The following is a 16159-nucleotide window of genomic DNA, read 5'->3' as shown; positions in this document are numbered from 1 at the left end:
AATGTCGTTGTTGACGTCTATAGAAATTTCAGCCTCGTCAAAGTCCCACGCGACCAGGTCGCGACTGGTGGGTTATCTGGCGGTTCAATGGCGTCGATCGTGCAGGGGACTTTGTCAGTAGCCGCCCCACTGCCGGCAAGTTTATGCATTTAAAAGCTGGAAACATATCTCCTAATGTGCTTACAGAGCTCCACCCTCAACTCGACCTCAATTGGCACATGGTTCTTGTAGCCTCGCCATCCTGCTATTTCTTGTTCAGACACTGTAATTGCGACACCTTCCACGGCACCTGAACCCTGACATCACGAAGCGCGCGACGCTCTGGAAGCTGCGATAACCACAATCAAAGTCGAAAACTTCGCTGATCGCCTTCTTCATATACTTTCTTGGCTAATGTCGGTGCGCCATACCGGCAGCGGCTCAACAACGACCAACTCTCGTTCTCGACATCTGCTGCACCGACAACCACCATGCCAGGAACAATCGTCAGCGATGGGCGCGTGTCCACAGTAGCCGATGTTTCGGCTGTACTGAGCGATCTTCTCGACCGTGCAAGAGGAACGAAACCTCCCACGATCGAGCCAACGCTCCAAAAGTCCGACCTTGGAAACGACATTGATAGGATAACCGCCATCTTTGCCGATGGCCGTGGTGCTGAGGCTACTGAGAGCGCGGCGCAACAGAGTCAAGACAAAATCAGACAGTTTGCCGTCATCGAAACCGCTGTTCGCGATCTCTTCAAAACCCTGGTCGTGAGTCGAACGTCTGTGACCAATCTGGCCCTGTGACTGACATATTCCGTAGTTCAACACAAAGATCGAATCCCCGGAGTTTGTGCAACTTTGGAACCTCTTCGACATCGTTTCTATATTATCCGATAACGGATCGTGCGACCCCGCGCTGCTCTTCTGGATGGTCGAAGAGCTTCTCGACAGTCAAACGATCGCCGGCTGCCGCAAGATCTTCGATTTCCTCGAGTCCAGACGCGAAAGGATTACCTCGAGCCATTTTAAGCAGAAGCAACTGGTAATCCTGCGAACTTGCAATGAGCTACTACGCCGTCTTTCTCGCGCCGAAGACACGGCTTTCTGTGGTCGAGTCTTTATCTTCATGTTTCAGAGCTTCCCCTTGGGAGACCGAAGCTCCGTCAATTTGCGCGGCGAATACCACGTAGAAAACGTAACAGCATACGATCAATCAGCGGCACCAATGGACCCTGACGCGGACAAGATGGAAGTGGAGAAAGATGCGGCTGCTGGACCCGACATGAACAAGCAAAGCTCTCAAGACGGCGCTGTGAACGCTGATGCTCTGTATCCAGTCTTTTGGTCGCTTCAGGAAAGTTTCAGTCAGCCCAAGAAGCTGTTTGACATGACGAACCTAGAGGGATTCAAGCAAGGCCTAGAAGCGACGGTCAAGGCGTTCAAAGTGGTCCAGAAAGAGCAGGGCAGCAGACCACCCAAAGCTGCCGACAGCGGTGTAGGTGGTACTAAGCGGAAGCGCAATCATGACGACCAGGGAGATCAGTCGAATGCATTCAACCCGAAATACCTCACCAGCCAAGACCTTTTCGAGCTCGAAATCAGCGACCTATCGTTTCGAAGAAATATTCTGGTCCAGGCCTATATCATACTCGAGTTTCTTCTCTCACTCTCAGCCAAGGCGAAAGAGAAGCTCGCAACGATCAAAACGCAAAACAAGTCTGTCATGTACATGGATCAGACTTTGAGCGAAGAAGATGTAGGTATTCAAAGACTTGTTCTGGTTTGGGCTTGGCTGACTGGGTTGCTTAGACGAAATGGGCGAGTGACATGAAAGAGGCCGTGGAGGACGGCCTGAAACAGGGCAGCGACGGACCTCATTACCATCGTATGGTGGAGACAGTGCTGGTTAGGGACCGCAACTGGATACGATGGAAGATGGAAGGCTGCCCTCCGATCGAGCTGCCCCCCCTCTCGCCGGAGACATGGTCGAAGGCCCAGGATGAGCTCTACTCCATCACGAGGAACAAGCGCATGAAGCCGCCCATGGGCTCGCTGCCTCTGGACTTTATGCAGGACGAGGACGACGAGAAGGCTCTTGACAAACTCAGGGCATCCGATCGATACGAACTTCCTGAGCTTGAGAGTTTCAGGAGGAAGATTGCGGATGACGACTTTGAGATTGAGATGCCGATGAACGACGAGACGAAAGCAGCAGCGATCGAATCCAAAGCGAGCAAGAGCTGGCGTGCCTTGCGTATAGCGGCAAGGTCGAGACTGGGTCTATTTGACAAAATCAGCGACCCAGAAAAAATAGACGCCATCTTTGGCGAAATCGAAGACCCTGATGCGGTCCCTGAACCCGAAGCAGCGCCGGAACGAAAGGCCGTTCTCCCCACCGACCAGCGACCCGTTGTCATCTCAGGCCCTCCCGGCGTGGGCAAGTCGACGACTACTGAGGTTCTACTCAGCCGTCAACCGGGCGCATTCGCACAGGTCGTTCGCCACACAACGCGCAAACCCCAAGACGGCGAGGTCGCGGGGCGGGATTTCCTTTTCGTCGACAAGCAGACCTTTGACATGCAGCGCGACGGCGACGCCTTGATCGAGTACACCACGATCGACGGAGACGACTACGGCACCAGTCGCAAGACAATTGATGGGATCGTCGCAAGCGGCAAAGTGCCGATCCTGCACATGGATCAGGAGGTAAGTCGCGTCGTCATGGATTTTCCCCCTCCGCAATCTCATCAGTCCCTCACGCTAATTTCCCCTTCAGGCGACGGAACAGGCCAGGAGTTTCGGTTTCGAGGCTCGCTTTGTCCTTCTCCTGCCACCAAACCAGGAGACTATGGAGGCGCGGCTCACAGCCGCCGGGGAAAGCGAAGACGCCGTCAAGGCCACAGGAGCCGCTGTCGCTCCTTATCTCGCCGAGGGATCCACACTCAAGGAAGGGTTCGACGAGGTGCTCGTGAATGAGGAACTCGACGCCACATTCAAGGCCTTGGAGACGTTTATTTACGGAGCCGAGCAGGGAGTCGAGGAGCCGGAGAAGACGGACGAGAAGCCGACCGAAGAGACGGAGGCGCAGACAGAAGACAAGCTGAGCGAGGATGCGCCTGCAGCCGCGGCAAACAAGAACGAAGATGATGCTGTCATGGCTGACGCGGCGCCGGCAGCCGAAGACCCAGACAAGGCACAACAAGGTTTGGGGGAGTCCAAGCCTTCGGCTGCGACGTAACGAGGGCGAGAGGGGCCATTTGGATGGGCTGTACAGACAGGCTTGGCGTGAAGCGGTGCAACCGCGAAAAAGAACAATTGATACCCCCCTTTAAAGCCGCCCTTCGGGCATGGATCATGGTGTCGCGTCATATGAAACTTCATTCATTCAACTCTTGCTCTTTCTGTGTCTCGCCCACGGTATCATGCTATGTAAAATCTTATGATGGCAAAATCTTTCAGAAACTGGTATGTGTAGTGTGGTGATGCCATGCAAACAATCCTCCGCCATACCAATATCACTATGCTTCCTAACCACTGCGACACTGTGCCTCTGTGCCTTCATGCTTGAAGACAGTCGGGTCTAGCCGACTTGCTGCCCTAGTCATTATATCCAGAAAGAGAGGTGATTTGACAGTCTTGAAGCCCCCCAAACTGCAAACGTTGCGATATGACCATCGGCGGGTTTGGAGATGAGTCGGGACGAGCGGGGTTAACAGCTAATCCTCACCAGCTTCAGAGGATGCGACACTCTGAGAGAGACCTGGCCGGCCGTCAATAAAGTGGCCCCTGATATATAATCGCCTTAGCCCGTTGATTCTTTGAACAAAAGACTAACGAGGGCCCAGGGGGGGGAGGGACAGCAGGAGGGCTGCGGTGTAAAACCGCCACGGACTAAAGAAGAGCAGGGCTGGCTTACCACCTATTGGCTTCCCACTCAAGGACCCAGGCGCAGCAGATTTTGAGTCGTTCGCGAACACTCTGTGTTCCTAGTAACCTGTACTTCTCGGGTTCCTTGGCGGGAAGAATGCTGGCAAACCACCAGGGGAACTGCTCTGCGTCAACTGGGCATTCCCCGTAGATTGTAAGTATGCGCTGGGCAAGCCAGGGAACACTCTGCTGGCTCATCCTTTGCACAAATGAAACGGCAAAGTCGAGTAAATCCCGGGTAGGCATCCTCGCGAGATCCTCTGTTGTCGTTGTCACTCTGGGCGGCGTCCCTGAGCCGCTACGTTGCGACGTGTTACTGGCGACACGTTGCAAAGATGAATGTCGAATTTCTTGGGCTTCAAGTTCTTCTTCTTCAGCGATGCTGACGTCGTCGATGCGATCAATCTTGCCGACAATGTAGCCGTCGAGGACCCCGTGCCTCACAACCTTGAAACGAGATATGCCAATGGTTTCGATCAAGCTGCGGCCGTCTGGGAAATATTCCGCATTGACAATGCGGAGAAGTGTACCGTACTCAACAAACGGAGCGTCGTCTGCATGCCGTGGTCGTCGCGGCATAACCATTCCAAAGGTCCGATCCCCTTCCAACGCACGTCTAATCATGAGTCGATACCTTGGCTCAAAGATGTGAAGGAACGTTGGCATCATCGGGAATGCCAGCGTACAGACGAAGACGGGAATGTCAAACTCTCGATGTCGATTCAACGCCTCAGCCGCTAGGGCATCTCCTCGGGTTAGCACGGCATCAGCCCAGAAAGTGTTGATCATCTTCGACAGACTTTCATTGGATGGGCATGATTGCCGATGCAGTAGAGGGCTGATTGACAAGGCTCTCCTACAGATCGGGCAGTAGAGTGAGTGGTCGAGAACGCGGTGGAGGCACGAACGGCAAAAGGTGTGACCACACACCGTCGTCAAAGGATCATAGAAGAGTGCGTAACAGACCTGGCAGTCCATCTCGGTGCGCACTGACTCCTTGACTTGCATAAAGACAGCCTCGTCGACGAGGGCCGCCTCATCACCAGTCAGGGAAACCTCGGCAAATGATACCTCTGCGGCATACTTCAACTCGCCCTGTTCAGCCAGAGTGTATGTGGCGACAAGCTTCCCTCCCCTGACCAATGTGGATTTGTGGTTCCTCTCCGCCAGGGAGCTTAAGCCCGCGACCGCCCATTCGTCTTCGTCTTGTATCGATACGTTCGTGAGGATGCTGTTCAAGGCCTCGAGGCCTTGGCCCTGCAATATGGCGTTTCTGAAGTGATCGATTGCTTTGCTCAAAACGACATCCGCGCTGGTATCGCTCAGGGCGTGTTGTTTGCCACATTCGGGAAAGGGGCAGTCGAAGCCCTGGAGGCGGGCTGGCGTCGCGGGGTAGGAGATGTGTTCCCTCGTGCGCGTCTCTGGCAGGCATTCTCGACAAAGACTGCGACCACAGGGCAGCGTAACGGGGTCGTTCAGGGGGTAAGAACATTTTCGGCATTGTATCAGACGAATGACGGCGCGCACCTGGTCGGCCAGGATGGGTTTGCTGGTGGTTCCATGTGACTTCTCACCGTCCGCCTCGTGGGCAGGATGGGAGGTCAGGTCGGACGGCCTACTCTCGAAGGCTTCTGGCGTTTCGGAGGACATGAACATAGGCGCGCTGCCAGCGCGGGGCGGCCAAGGCAGGGCGCTGCCAGACGGCGTGGGGGTTTCCGGGAGCCTGGCCGGTGCAAAGCAGAGTCGATCCCTAGGGGTTGGCGTAGAAGGACTGCTGTCCTTCGACCTGATGTCGTTGTTGGGAGGGGGAGGGACTGCCGCCTTCGTCCAGTCAAGACGTCGGTGTTGTATGTTGTATAAAGAGGCGGAAATATAATGGGAGAGCAAGTTCGTTTTCCGGCAGGGTTTCACGTCCGGTGAAGACAGGCAAGAGTAGCCAGGAATGGACGGAGCTGGCCTGGGGCTGTTGAGTTCATGTATGGGAGACGGGGGGATGATCAATGAGGGTTACACCAGGAGCAGCAGATCCCATGATGCTCGAGGCGTGGGAGACTTGTCAATGTACAGGGTGTGGAATGATCAAGAAGGGAGCACTGGCAGCGTGCCGATGGGACCGGGAGGCAGGTAGTAGCAACCAGCGGCAAAGGGCAGGGTTGCGAGGCGGAAGCATTCGCTTCCAAGGGGTAAAGAGTCGTCATACATAAAGGATGGTTTGCCAATCAGGAGGGTGCTGGTGCTAAAAGCAGGTTGAAAAGCGTCGGGTGCGTGGTGCGCGTGTGGTCTTGGTGCGATAGAGGGCGGGCACCAACTCTGGCGACGGGTGGGTGGGTTGTGCGCTGTCGAATCGACAGTGGCCTGCGGGGGAGTGCATGAGGTCAACGAAGCCAAGTGGATCGGTCTTGGACGAACGAGACTGGGAGCCGTGACCCTGGAGGTACCAGGCCCGACGAGGGAAGGCGTCGGCCGAAGCCAGCATGCCCCGCCAACGTACTCGGTACTGGTTCAGGGCGAAGCCTTCCAGCAGCCTGCCGCCCGCGTGCACTCGCCCACACTGCTGAGCCAGCAGACAGGGCTCTGCCCAGGTAGGTAGGTAGGTAGGTAGGTACCTGTAGGTCTCATACCCAGGTACCTACCTACCTTAGGTATGGCACAAAACCCGCGCCACAGAAGACTTTCCCGGTGCAGGTGTCAGCAGGCAGACTGCCGCCTGGGTGACATTTGGGGCGGCCGGACCCTGGTACCCTTCCACCCACCCTGGCGCGGCGAAAGAAAAACCCAGCCTTGCAGCGGCTGTTGACCCTAAACGTACCTAGTGTCCAACGGGTTCCTCAATTTTCATTCTTGGTGAAGCGGGAGAATGCTGGTGATTGGAAAGCTGGTTTACAGTTGCTCGTGCAGATCACGCAATGGCCGGTTTCCTCGCTGTACCTTGGGGTGCCTACCTTCGTCCAACTGGCGCCCAGCTCAACGGTTGCCCACGCCAGACGGCCACGGCGCATGCGTGTCACAGGAGGCTGCCAGACATGATTTTCAGGGTCCCTGTGTGCAGAGAACCCTTTGCGCTGAGAGGTGACTGATCCCCGAGGTCATGACGTCATGAGTCCCGTCCACGCAGCACCATCTCGAATGACTTGGAATTGCTTGCGACAGTGGCCACACGACAATTGCCCTGGTTTGTCATCCAAGGACTGAACTGCACCCAGAAGCGTGTGCTATGAAGGTAGGTAGTTCGACACAGTACGGTGTCACCATCTCCGTCGAAGAGCATGTCCGCTTCCTGGAAGAAGGAAGAAGGGCCTGCATTCACGCCTCGTCCGGGACAGGGAGAGCACGCTCGCACCTCACAAAGGCCCGAGACCCGATTCGGACCTCTTCAACAGCGATCCTGGCACGTTACCACGATCTTTCCGATGAACAACGTCCTGCCCATCGGCGCTATCAAGGCCAGCCAGGCTACGACTCGATTCGGGGTCCTACAAAAGGAGAGCTGCGCCGTCTCTTGATTCGCCCACTATGCGAGACAGGCCACCAGGGGTCTCCAGAGGTTGATATCCACGCGTCATAAAAGCTGGCGCTAGTCGCAGCTGCTGGCTGGTGCATACGCCGACACAGGCTGCGCCCTTTGACAGACCTGAGGCACGAAAAAGGGATCTCTCGATGCATTTACGATCCTGTCAACCACATCCAAGTGCGGTTTGCACCCGCCCGGGTTCGCTCCCGGTGCGGGCCAAAGTCTTGCCTGGGCCCTTTATTCAGACAAGCTGAGTTTCTTTGGGCGGCCGCAGGCGCCTCAACAGATCCCTGGTAGGAGATCTGTAGATCCAGAGATCTCCGAATGACTTATCCAGTAAGCTGTCTGGCCAGTAGCCCCGACCTCCTTCACATTGCTGCTCTCGCTAGCAAGAAACCCGGGTTTGCAGAGGCGGGTCCCGTCATTGCCATACTCGACTCACTGGTGACGACCTTCATGTCCTGCCATTCGCACCGCCGCCCATGAGCCGAATAGGATTTGATTTCACCCAGTTGCAAGGGCCGAGACCGCCATCTTTAGTCTTGACAAGGCGCTCCGATGCAATCACGGCCGGACAGCACTAGTACATTGCCAGCCCTGCCGTGTAAGCTCTTACCCTACAAAGCGGCAGGTTTGCCACAAGAAGTATCGTCTGCATTGCCTTTCGACGAGTATTCTGCCTTGTCATATCCACCACGCACCTGTATTCTGCTTCCAGTAAATGAACGCCGCATCATCTATCATGTTTCCTAAAATCTCAAACATGATGAATTCAAAACACCAATTCCGTGCGATGCGTCCTACGCACAACCATCGATCGTAGCTGTTACTCGCATCATACTAGCCCTGATGAAAGTGAAATGTGGCAGTTTGCAGTGGTAAGTACCGCAGAGATGTTACACTTGCTTGCAGCAGAAATGTTGGCGTGTTGGTGTGCTGAAGACACCCCTATGTCCGCTTTATTCAACCTCCAGCCTCGTGGGTATCCGTTACACAACAATCTTGACTATCCCAGACAGTACACCTCCTCATCCAATCCTTTTCTCAGGAAAACCACACCAATTTTACACGAACCGCCATGCCACCAAGCAGGATGCGAAGCAGGCAACTCAGACGCGCCCGCTCATGTTGTCTTAGCTTGCGCTAAGCACATCGTCCCCGGGCAGCATATGGCTTGCTCAAGGCGAGTCTGCGGCCAATGTTGCCGAAGCACACGCAGCTACAGAATAGGACGCTCAGCATCCAGATTCCCGTCTCCATCGTCTTTTGACTGGCAAGGCCGCCAAAAGTGAGGGAATTCGAGACTGTCTCGTTCCGAAACGACGACGCCGACGGCGTGGGCACCATCTCAGGGTCAACGCCCATCAGCACGGCGGAACCGATCAGGCCCACTGCGGCGGAGAGCAAAAAGCCCGGTTTAGAGCGGTCGATCAAGTACCACAAGAAGGGGTTGACGAGGGCCAGCGTGAGCGAGAGCTGCAGTGTCGACGCCCACGGAAGACGACGCTGCATGAATTGTTAGCTTGCAACGTCCGTAAGTAAAGTGTGGCCGGGGTTGAACGAACAATGGCAAAGACTATGCCCACAAAGGCTCCGATGCTCCGGACCCCGAGAGCCCAGTCCGTACTTGATCTGTTCGTGTTGTCCGACGTCTCATCCCGCTCACCATCGACCACGGCCATGTCACCACCGAACGCTTCCTCCCAAACGCCATCGAACCAGGGCAGCAGAGCACCGAGGAGAACGCCGCAGATGCCCCACAGCGTCAGGTATTTCCAGTTGAAACCAGGCCCGCTGGTCCCGTCGGCCGGCAAGGCGGTCAATTGATGCTTGCCGTGTAGTCTCGTCACTAGAGCGCCGTAGCCCATGCCCAGCAAGAAGAGCACAGCGACCCTGGCCGTAACATAGAGTGCCGATGCAGCAGTGGATGGCGCTGGAGGCGTAGGTCGTGAGGACCGCCTTCGCAGCGCCTGCGGGTGGAACCTCTCCTTTAACAGCTCAAACGTTGTATCGTCTAGGCTCTGCCTCTTCACGGGGGTCTGCGACCCTGTCCCCCACGGTGTCTCGAGGTCCGGCCGGATTGAGCGGTCCTTGCCGGTGGACGATGGTGAGTAGATGCCGAAGAGGGTCGATGTAGTCAAGTTCACTATGGACTGGGTTCGGCTGATTGATGTCCCCGACTCGGAAGGGGTAGCGGCTCGGAAGCCATTGGGCTTGGGCGACAGAAGCCTCGACGTCTCGAAATTCTGTCCGGGGGCTGGACTGGGCGAGCTGGACACGCCATCAGAGGGGGGTGTCGGGCTCGTAAAGTTAATGTCGAACGGGCGTCGAGGGATGGGCCTTAGGAGAGGGGGCCCGTCTTCAGACATGGTTTGGAGGATTCGAGAGGGCGCGTTGCGATCGATAGCGGGTCGAGAGGAAGCTGTTCGCGTAGATGGTTCTGGAAATGGCGAGAGAATAGATTGACAACGTTCGTGGAGAGGAGCGGTAAAAAAAAAATAGTAAGAAATTGTTGAGGATCAGTTGCCTACACGATTGAAGGTGTGTCTTGAATTGGATAAACCTTGATTTCGACGTGGAACTCGTGAGGGGAAGAGATGCAGCACGTGCAAGCTTCGGAGCCTTCGAATGTGGAGGGGTGTAGGCAGATACGAGATTTCACATCGTTTAGCGAGAGAGGCTGAGGTTTGTGGTCTTAAACGTTGTCGAACTGTGCGCAAGCAGAGACTGTTCTGCGCCGCTCCGTCGCATCTGTCACACGGATCTGGAGAGAGGGGAAGCTGAAGGTAAGGTAGTGAACTTGTGGAGGACGAGAGAAACGATCAAGGCAGAGAGGGCTGAAGCGTGACCAGACGGGCGACAAGGCATTGGGAGCTACGGAGCATGGTCCCCAGCAAACACGAAGGGCCGTCCAGTGAGAGGCGCTGGATTTGGAGCTGGGTGCATTAGTCGCATGAGCTTCAATCACATGCTCCCGCAGTCTTTCCATCCCCCGTTCGGGATGGGATCGTCAAGACAGTCTGGCGAACGGCGAACAGCAACGTACGTGGAATTCGTGCAGGTGGTGAGGAACATATGTCTTGCGGCGAGCACCTACTGGCCCACGGATTTCTGCAATGCTACATCACAAGCGCTAACATTATCCCGAGGCGTTTCTTCCCACATGACTGGTCCAAAGCGGTCCAGAACAGACTTCTTTGGCACCTTGATTTGTCGCGCCCAGCTATTGTTACCCCACACTGCCGAATAAGAAATGCGAGGGAGGAGTTGGGGAAGCCCGAACGGTACGGAGGTGCATATCTGCACCCCGTGAGCCAACCCATGTGTCTTTGTGTTGAGGCTCCGGATGAACATCACCTCAACGTTCTGTCTCGGCCCGTCACAGCTTTGGAATCATTCTGGGTATCAGATCTATCTCATGCCTTTCTGCATCAGGCTTCTTCCTCATCGCTTTCTGCCGCGTCTTCCTTCTCGAGCTCCTGCATCAATTCCTCATCGCTGTCCACGACATCGTCCGGTCGGGGTATCATGGCAAAGGCCGCGGTACATGTGATCCTGTTGTTCGTGTCGTAGCTTCCCACGAGCGAGCCCAGCTGCACCGTCTTGTCTGCTGTCTCGCTCGCCTTGAGCTCCTTTTCTGACACTTTCCAAAGACGAATGTTCCCGTCACTGCTACCGCAGACGAGATAGAAGACAGCACCCTGTGTCTCCTCCCTCTTGATGATGTTGAAGTCCTTGACCCGTCCTGTGACGCCTGCTTCCTTGCCGCCGATCTGAGCGACCAACTTCGCCGTCGGCAGTTCCTTCACCTTCGCATCCGCAGTCTCTTCAGGTTGCGTCAAGTCGGCGTCCTTGGTCGAGCAGATGACTATGCGCCCATCCTCAGTGGCCACAGCAATCAGAGACGACTCGCTCTCATCGCTCATGGCGACGTACTCAAAGTTGTGAATCTTGATGCGAGAGTCCGGCAGGACCCGGCAACGGGGCAAGCTGTCCATACCGAACACGGCAATGTTGCGGTCGAATCCCACGGCAAACTCCTCGCAGTCCTGCCCGCCGACGGCCGCGCCCCAAACCACCTTCCTCCCCTCACCGGACGAATGCCTGCCCTCGCCGACGTCTTGCAGCAGAGACCTGCTGAAGTTGAGGACTGCGGCCTTCTTTCCGGTCAAGAGGTTCCACAGCCGCATGCATCGCTCTCCTTTGCTGACGCTGATGAGCAACTTCATGCTCGGGTGCACGGCGAAGTCGTTGACACCGGCGGGGGTGCCGCCAAGGGGAGCCGTGTCGCCGCTGGGCCTGCCCTGCGCCTTCGGTATTGGTGCCTTGATGGTGCTCATGGGCTCCCAATTCCTCGTCTTGGCAACGGCAATTGTCGAATCCTCGCTGGCCGAGATGAGTTTGGAGCGCGTGGGGAACACAAGTTTGGTGACGGTTGAGTCGTGGGGGTTGTAGGCGCCCAGCTCGCGGTTCTTCGAGTTCTCGAGAATGGGGCGGAGAGCAGCTGACGCCATTTCGTCCCCATCTCGCCGCTTGGGAGGGTGAGCGGAGATGTTGTAAATGTTGATCTTGGGGTCGGTGCTCCCAGACGCCAGCAGCACCTTTTGCTCCTGGCCAGGAATGGGGGCCGAGGGGGCAGACAGGGCGACACAGCGGATTGCCGATGGATGCGCCGTGAACAGGAACGTGTCAACAAAGCTTGCCTGACCCTGGGGCTTGACAGTAGCAATGAGGCCGTGGAGAACTCTGTCGTAGGAACCGGTGACAATCTGGAGGAAGAATTCTTCGTCCGCGATTGCCCTCTTGGGTTGCATCTGGGGCTTTGGTGGGATGGCCGGCTTCGTCTTCTTTGTCGGCTTCGTTTCGCTGGCCCGTACACTGGCGGCAGCGACCTCTGAGATCTTTCGTTTCGCCATTTCGGAGACGATTGTACAATTGTCTGTGGTGTAGCTGCAAGGTCTCGTCTCGTCTGCAGTATAAGGATGAGGGAGGGCCCTGTTCGTGGATCTGCATCGAAATCGACTTTCCGAAAAGAAAATTTACCAGCTTTATCTAATCGATAAGAAATCCATCCTCAGCCTCAAAAAGGACAAGGCGGGATTCAAGCGGGGTGGATGGGTTTAGCTTCGAAATAGCACATGTTGAATAGGGGGGGCGGAATATGCAAAGTACCTCTCTATCGGATAAAGGTGTCCCACTGTGGCGGTTTGACCAGAATGGCGGCAGCACTGCCTTCCTGCCTGGAGAGGGCGCTATGGAGCTGACTGGTTGGTCGCTTGTAGGCCGTCCACCCACCCCCTCAAGGGCTCGGGGGCACTGCCTAGCAAGACCGTGCACCGCGGTGTACAGTTATGCGATAAAAGTAACGAACAGGACCCACTTTAGGTGATTTTGCAATATAGCTAAAATATCACTATCTAACTTTAACCTTCTATAATAATCGCAAATATAGGTTAATTATATAGATATATAGATTAAATAAAAGAGAATTTATTAAAGAATATATAGATATATTAATATTTCGTATACTACCCTTATACGTCGATATAGGCCTAGAAACGGTTACGCGTCGTTATAATTAGCCTATTTAATAGCTTATCGTTAAAATCGAGCTATACCTCTACTATAGTACGTATAAAGCGCTCTATTAACTCTATATTTAAACTAGTAGTCTCTAATAACGGATCCTTCTTTAGGATCCCTTCCTTAAATAGAGACTATAGGTTTTCTATAGGGTTAGGTTAGGTATATTCTCCTATCTAAGCTAATCTACCCTAGTATTTTCTAGTTATATAGAGAGGGGGGATTTCTATCTTATAGAGCGGGTTTAGGTTATTAAGGTAGTAAGGAAATCGAGAGATAGGGAAGTAGAGTACTATAGAGGTAAAGTAATAAGGAAAATAGGGATATAAGGAAAATAGGTTAATAAAGAAAATAGAAGGATAAAGGAAGTAAGGGGCTATAGGGAATAATAGACTAGGAAGGTAAAGGGTTATATAGAGAAGGGGGTAGTCCTTTCTATATTAGGAGGGTAGGAGGTATAGAGGTATAATAACCTAGGTCGTAACCTAGACTATATAGCCTAGCTAGGCGACTATCGGGGGACGTCCCTAGCTATCGAGGCTGCGGAGAGGGCCTTCGTCCTCGTAAGGGCTAGGGCTATAGAGAGGTCTAGCTAGGCCGTAGCTACTAGGTTTAGTAGCTTCTATAAGGCCTTATAGGCTTATACTATCTCCCGTTCTATTAGGCCTCCTATAGAGAAGATAAGGGGTCTAAAGTAGGACCCTAGGGCCCTATATTTAACCCTCTTTACTTAGGCTACCTCGGCTAGGGCCTCGTAGGGGTCCTCTCGTACTAAGAGCTTATTTAGGGCTACTATCTAAATATCGTAGTAATAGCGGCTAGTCCCTAGAGTAACTAAGAAGTCGGCTCTAAGGTAGTCTAGGGCCCTAGGCGCCCTAGAGGCCTAGGGTAGGTCCTAGGGGTCCTAGGGGTCCCTATAGGTCTAGGGTAGGTCCTAAAGTAGGGCCTACGAGGGCTCTAAGTAGGCCTTCGGCTCCTTTTCTACTTCTAAATCGGACTAACTAGATAGTACTTTTATAAGGGTATAGTTAACTTAGTCGTAGCGGGAGATCTAGCGCCTAGAGGCCCCTTTATAAGTATCCTCGTAACCTATAATAGGCCTAGTACTATAATAGTTATAGAGTACCTCTATAGGCCTACTAGGTATTAGAAGGGTCCTATATAACGCTTCTATAGTTTCCGAGTTAGTTAGGGAGAGCTATTTCTATATAGGTAGGATCGATAGCTATTTACGGCCTAAATAGCTACTATTTTCTAGCCTAGCCCTTTCCTCTTCTAAGGATAGGGTAGCTTAGAGTATAGCTACTTTAGCTATATTAGCTATTTTTAAGACCTCCTAGGCTATTAGTAGTATATCTAGTAGTTCTAGGAGGGTTATTAAGTATATAGCGTTTACTAGGCCTTAGCTAGCTTCCTAGGCGGCCCTATAGAGGCCCTAGCCTAGGTCCTAGAATAGGGGTAGGCCTAGGCCCCCTAGCCTAGTCGGTAGGGCTAGTAGGTCCTAGTATAGGTCGTAGGGGGTCTCTAAGGGTCCCCGGGCTACTAAGCGGACTATAGTCTCGTATATCGTAGCGTTAATAGAGGCGTAGAGGTCCCCTAGGCTATCGGGGTCTAGTTAGCGCTATAGGTAGCGTAGTAGCTATTAGAAGCTAGTATAGAGGAGGAGTAGGGCGTACTAGCGGGGTAGGTCGTAGAGGGCTTCTAGGGCCTTCTCTAGGACCTCGATTTTCTTCGTTAAGAAGGCCCTTCGAGGCGCTAGGGGCCCTATATAGGTCCTTAGCGCTTCTAGGCCGGTCTTATATAGGTCCTCGAGGTCTTACTCCTTACTCTTCCCTCTATTTAGGGTAATAGGGGACCCTTCTAAGACTTTAGAGGCCTCTTTTAGGAGTCGTTTTCCGTCCCTATTTAGGATATAGGCATCGTCGAGGTAGGCGACTATAGTCGCTTTTAGTAGGGCTTTTCCTAGGGCCTCTAATATAAGTCGGAAGGCTAGCGAGAAGAATAGAGGTCTTAGAGGGTCGCCTTACTTTATACCCTCGGCTAAAGCGAGGGTCGTTCCGGAGGCCGTTATTAATATAAAGGGCTTATTATAGGCTTACTTTACTACCCTATAGAAGGTCGGGGCGTAGGTCGCTATAGAGGAGGCGACCGAGGCCCTCGTTATCGTATTAAAGGCGTTCGTAAAGTCTAGGGTAGCGACCCTTTTTATCTCCGATTTATTCGGGCCCGTAATAGTTTCCGATAGTAAGAAGATAGCCGGTTCTACGCCCCCTAGGCTATTTACGCTTAGTTAATTAAGGAGAAGTATTTCCGGGCGGAAGGAGGTCGTAAGGATAGCTTTTAGAGCGACCCTATATATAAGGTCCCCTATAGCTATAGGTCTAACGCCTCCGCTAGGCTTCTCTAGACCTATAAGCTTTAAAGTATAGAGTAAGCTAGGCCTTAAGGCTATACCCTAGCGGATTATATCCGCTAAGAGGCGTAGGGCTACTAGGAAGGGGCCCCCTCCGGCCGTAACTAGGTCTAGTAAGGGCCTAGTCTAGCCGCTAAGGCCTAGGGCCTTTTCCTAGCCTATAGAGGCTATAGTTAGGCTAATAGCGTCCTCTATAATTTTCTAGCTAGGGGGGGGGCTAGTCCTAGCCTTAAAGGGGTCCCTATCGCTTAGAGGGTATTTTTCGTATAGGATTTCTAGGTTTTCTAGCGTTTCCGGGGCTAGAGGGGCTTCCTCTAATAAGGCCTTCGAGGCGCAGCCTATATAGCCTCGCTCGAATAAGTCCTTCGCCCTCGAGGCGGCCTCTATAGGTATATAGCCCTTAAGGGCCTTATTTAGGTCCCTAGGCTAGCCTAGGTCGTCTAGAAGGTTAGGTATAGTCTAAGGGTAGGCCTTTAGGATCTTTACGAGCTGGCCTTCCTAGAGTATATAGCCTAAGACCCTAGGGAGTAATAGTAGGTCTAGGAGGGTTCCCTCTCTAGGGGTCTTAATAAAGGCCTTAGCGACCCTTATAGCCGTTTTCTAGAATATATCGGCCTAGCGGGCGTAGAGGCGTTTCTCTAGGACTAGTACCTATTACGACCTAGTAGCTTCCGAAGGGGGAATACTATTAGAGGGGGTTTAGGTTACTATTAGTAGAAGCTTAGGTTATAACTCTAAGAC

The 16159-nt window shown here is 53.6% G+C and overlaps 4 protein-coding genes across 4 annotated transcripts; 1 reads left to right on the top strand and 3 right to left on the bottom strand.

Annotated features, from left to right (window-relative positions):
* Positions 1–470: 470 nt before the first annotated feature.
* Positions 471–3222, top strand: D7B24_003153 (uncharacterized protein; the record flags this gene model as incomplete). Its single annotated transcript, XM_028637346.1, has 4 exons — positions 471–752; positions 805–1740; positions 1794–2690; positions 2761–3222. The coding sequence occupies 4 exons, from the start codon at positions 471–473 to the stop codon at positions 3220–3222; spliced, it is 2577 nt and encodes an 858-aa protein (XP_028490776.1).
* A 674-nt stretch (positions 3223–3896) lies between these two features.
* Positions 3897–5567, bottom strand: D7B24_003152 (uncharacterized protein; the record flags this gene model as incomplete). Its single annotated transcript, XM_028637345.1, has 1 exon — positions 3897–5567. The coding sequence occupies one exon, from the start codon at positions 5565–5567 to the stop codon at positions 3897–3899; it is 1671 nt and encodes a 556-aa protein (XP_028490775.1).
* Positions 5568–8565: 2998 nt separating this feature from the next.
* On the bottom strand, positions 8566–9791 carry D7B24_003151 (uncharacterized protein; the record flags this gene model as incomplete). Its single annotated transcript, XM_028637344.1, has 2 exons — positions 8566–8928; positions 8988–9791. The coding sequence occupies 2 exons, from the start codon at positions 9789–9791 to the stop codon at positions 8566–8568; spliced, it is 1167 nt and encodes a 388-aa protein (XP_028490774.1).
* Positions 9792–10853: 1062 nt separating this feature from the next.
* On the bottom strand, positions 10854–12338 carry PAK1IP1 (p21-activated protein kinase-interacting protein 1-like protein; the record flags this gene model as incomplete). Its single annotated transcript, XM_028637343.1, has 1 exon — positions 10854–12338. The coding sequence occupies one exon, from the start codon at positions 12336–12338 to the stop codon at positions 10854–10856; it is 1485 nt and encodes a 494-aa protein (XP_028490773.1).
* Between the last annotated feature and the right edge of the window lie 3821 nt (positions 12339–16159).

The sequence above is a fragment of the Verticillium nonalfalfae genome, assembly GCF_003724135.2.
Source record: "Verticillium nonalfalfae strain VnAa140/NRRL 66861 chromosome Unknown scaffold_187, whole genome shotgun sequence".
Classification (NCBI taxonomy): domain Eukaryota; kingdom Fungi; phylum Ascomycota; class Sordariomycetes; order Glomerellales; family Plectosphaerellaceae; genus Verticillium; species Verticillium nonalfalfae.
This window is presented reverse-complemented; position numbering and strand designations above follow the sequence as displayed.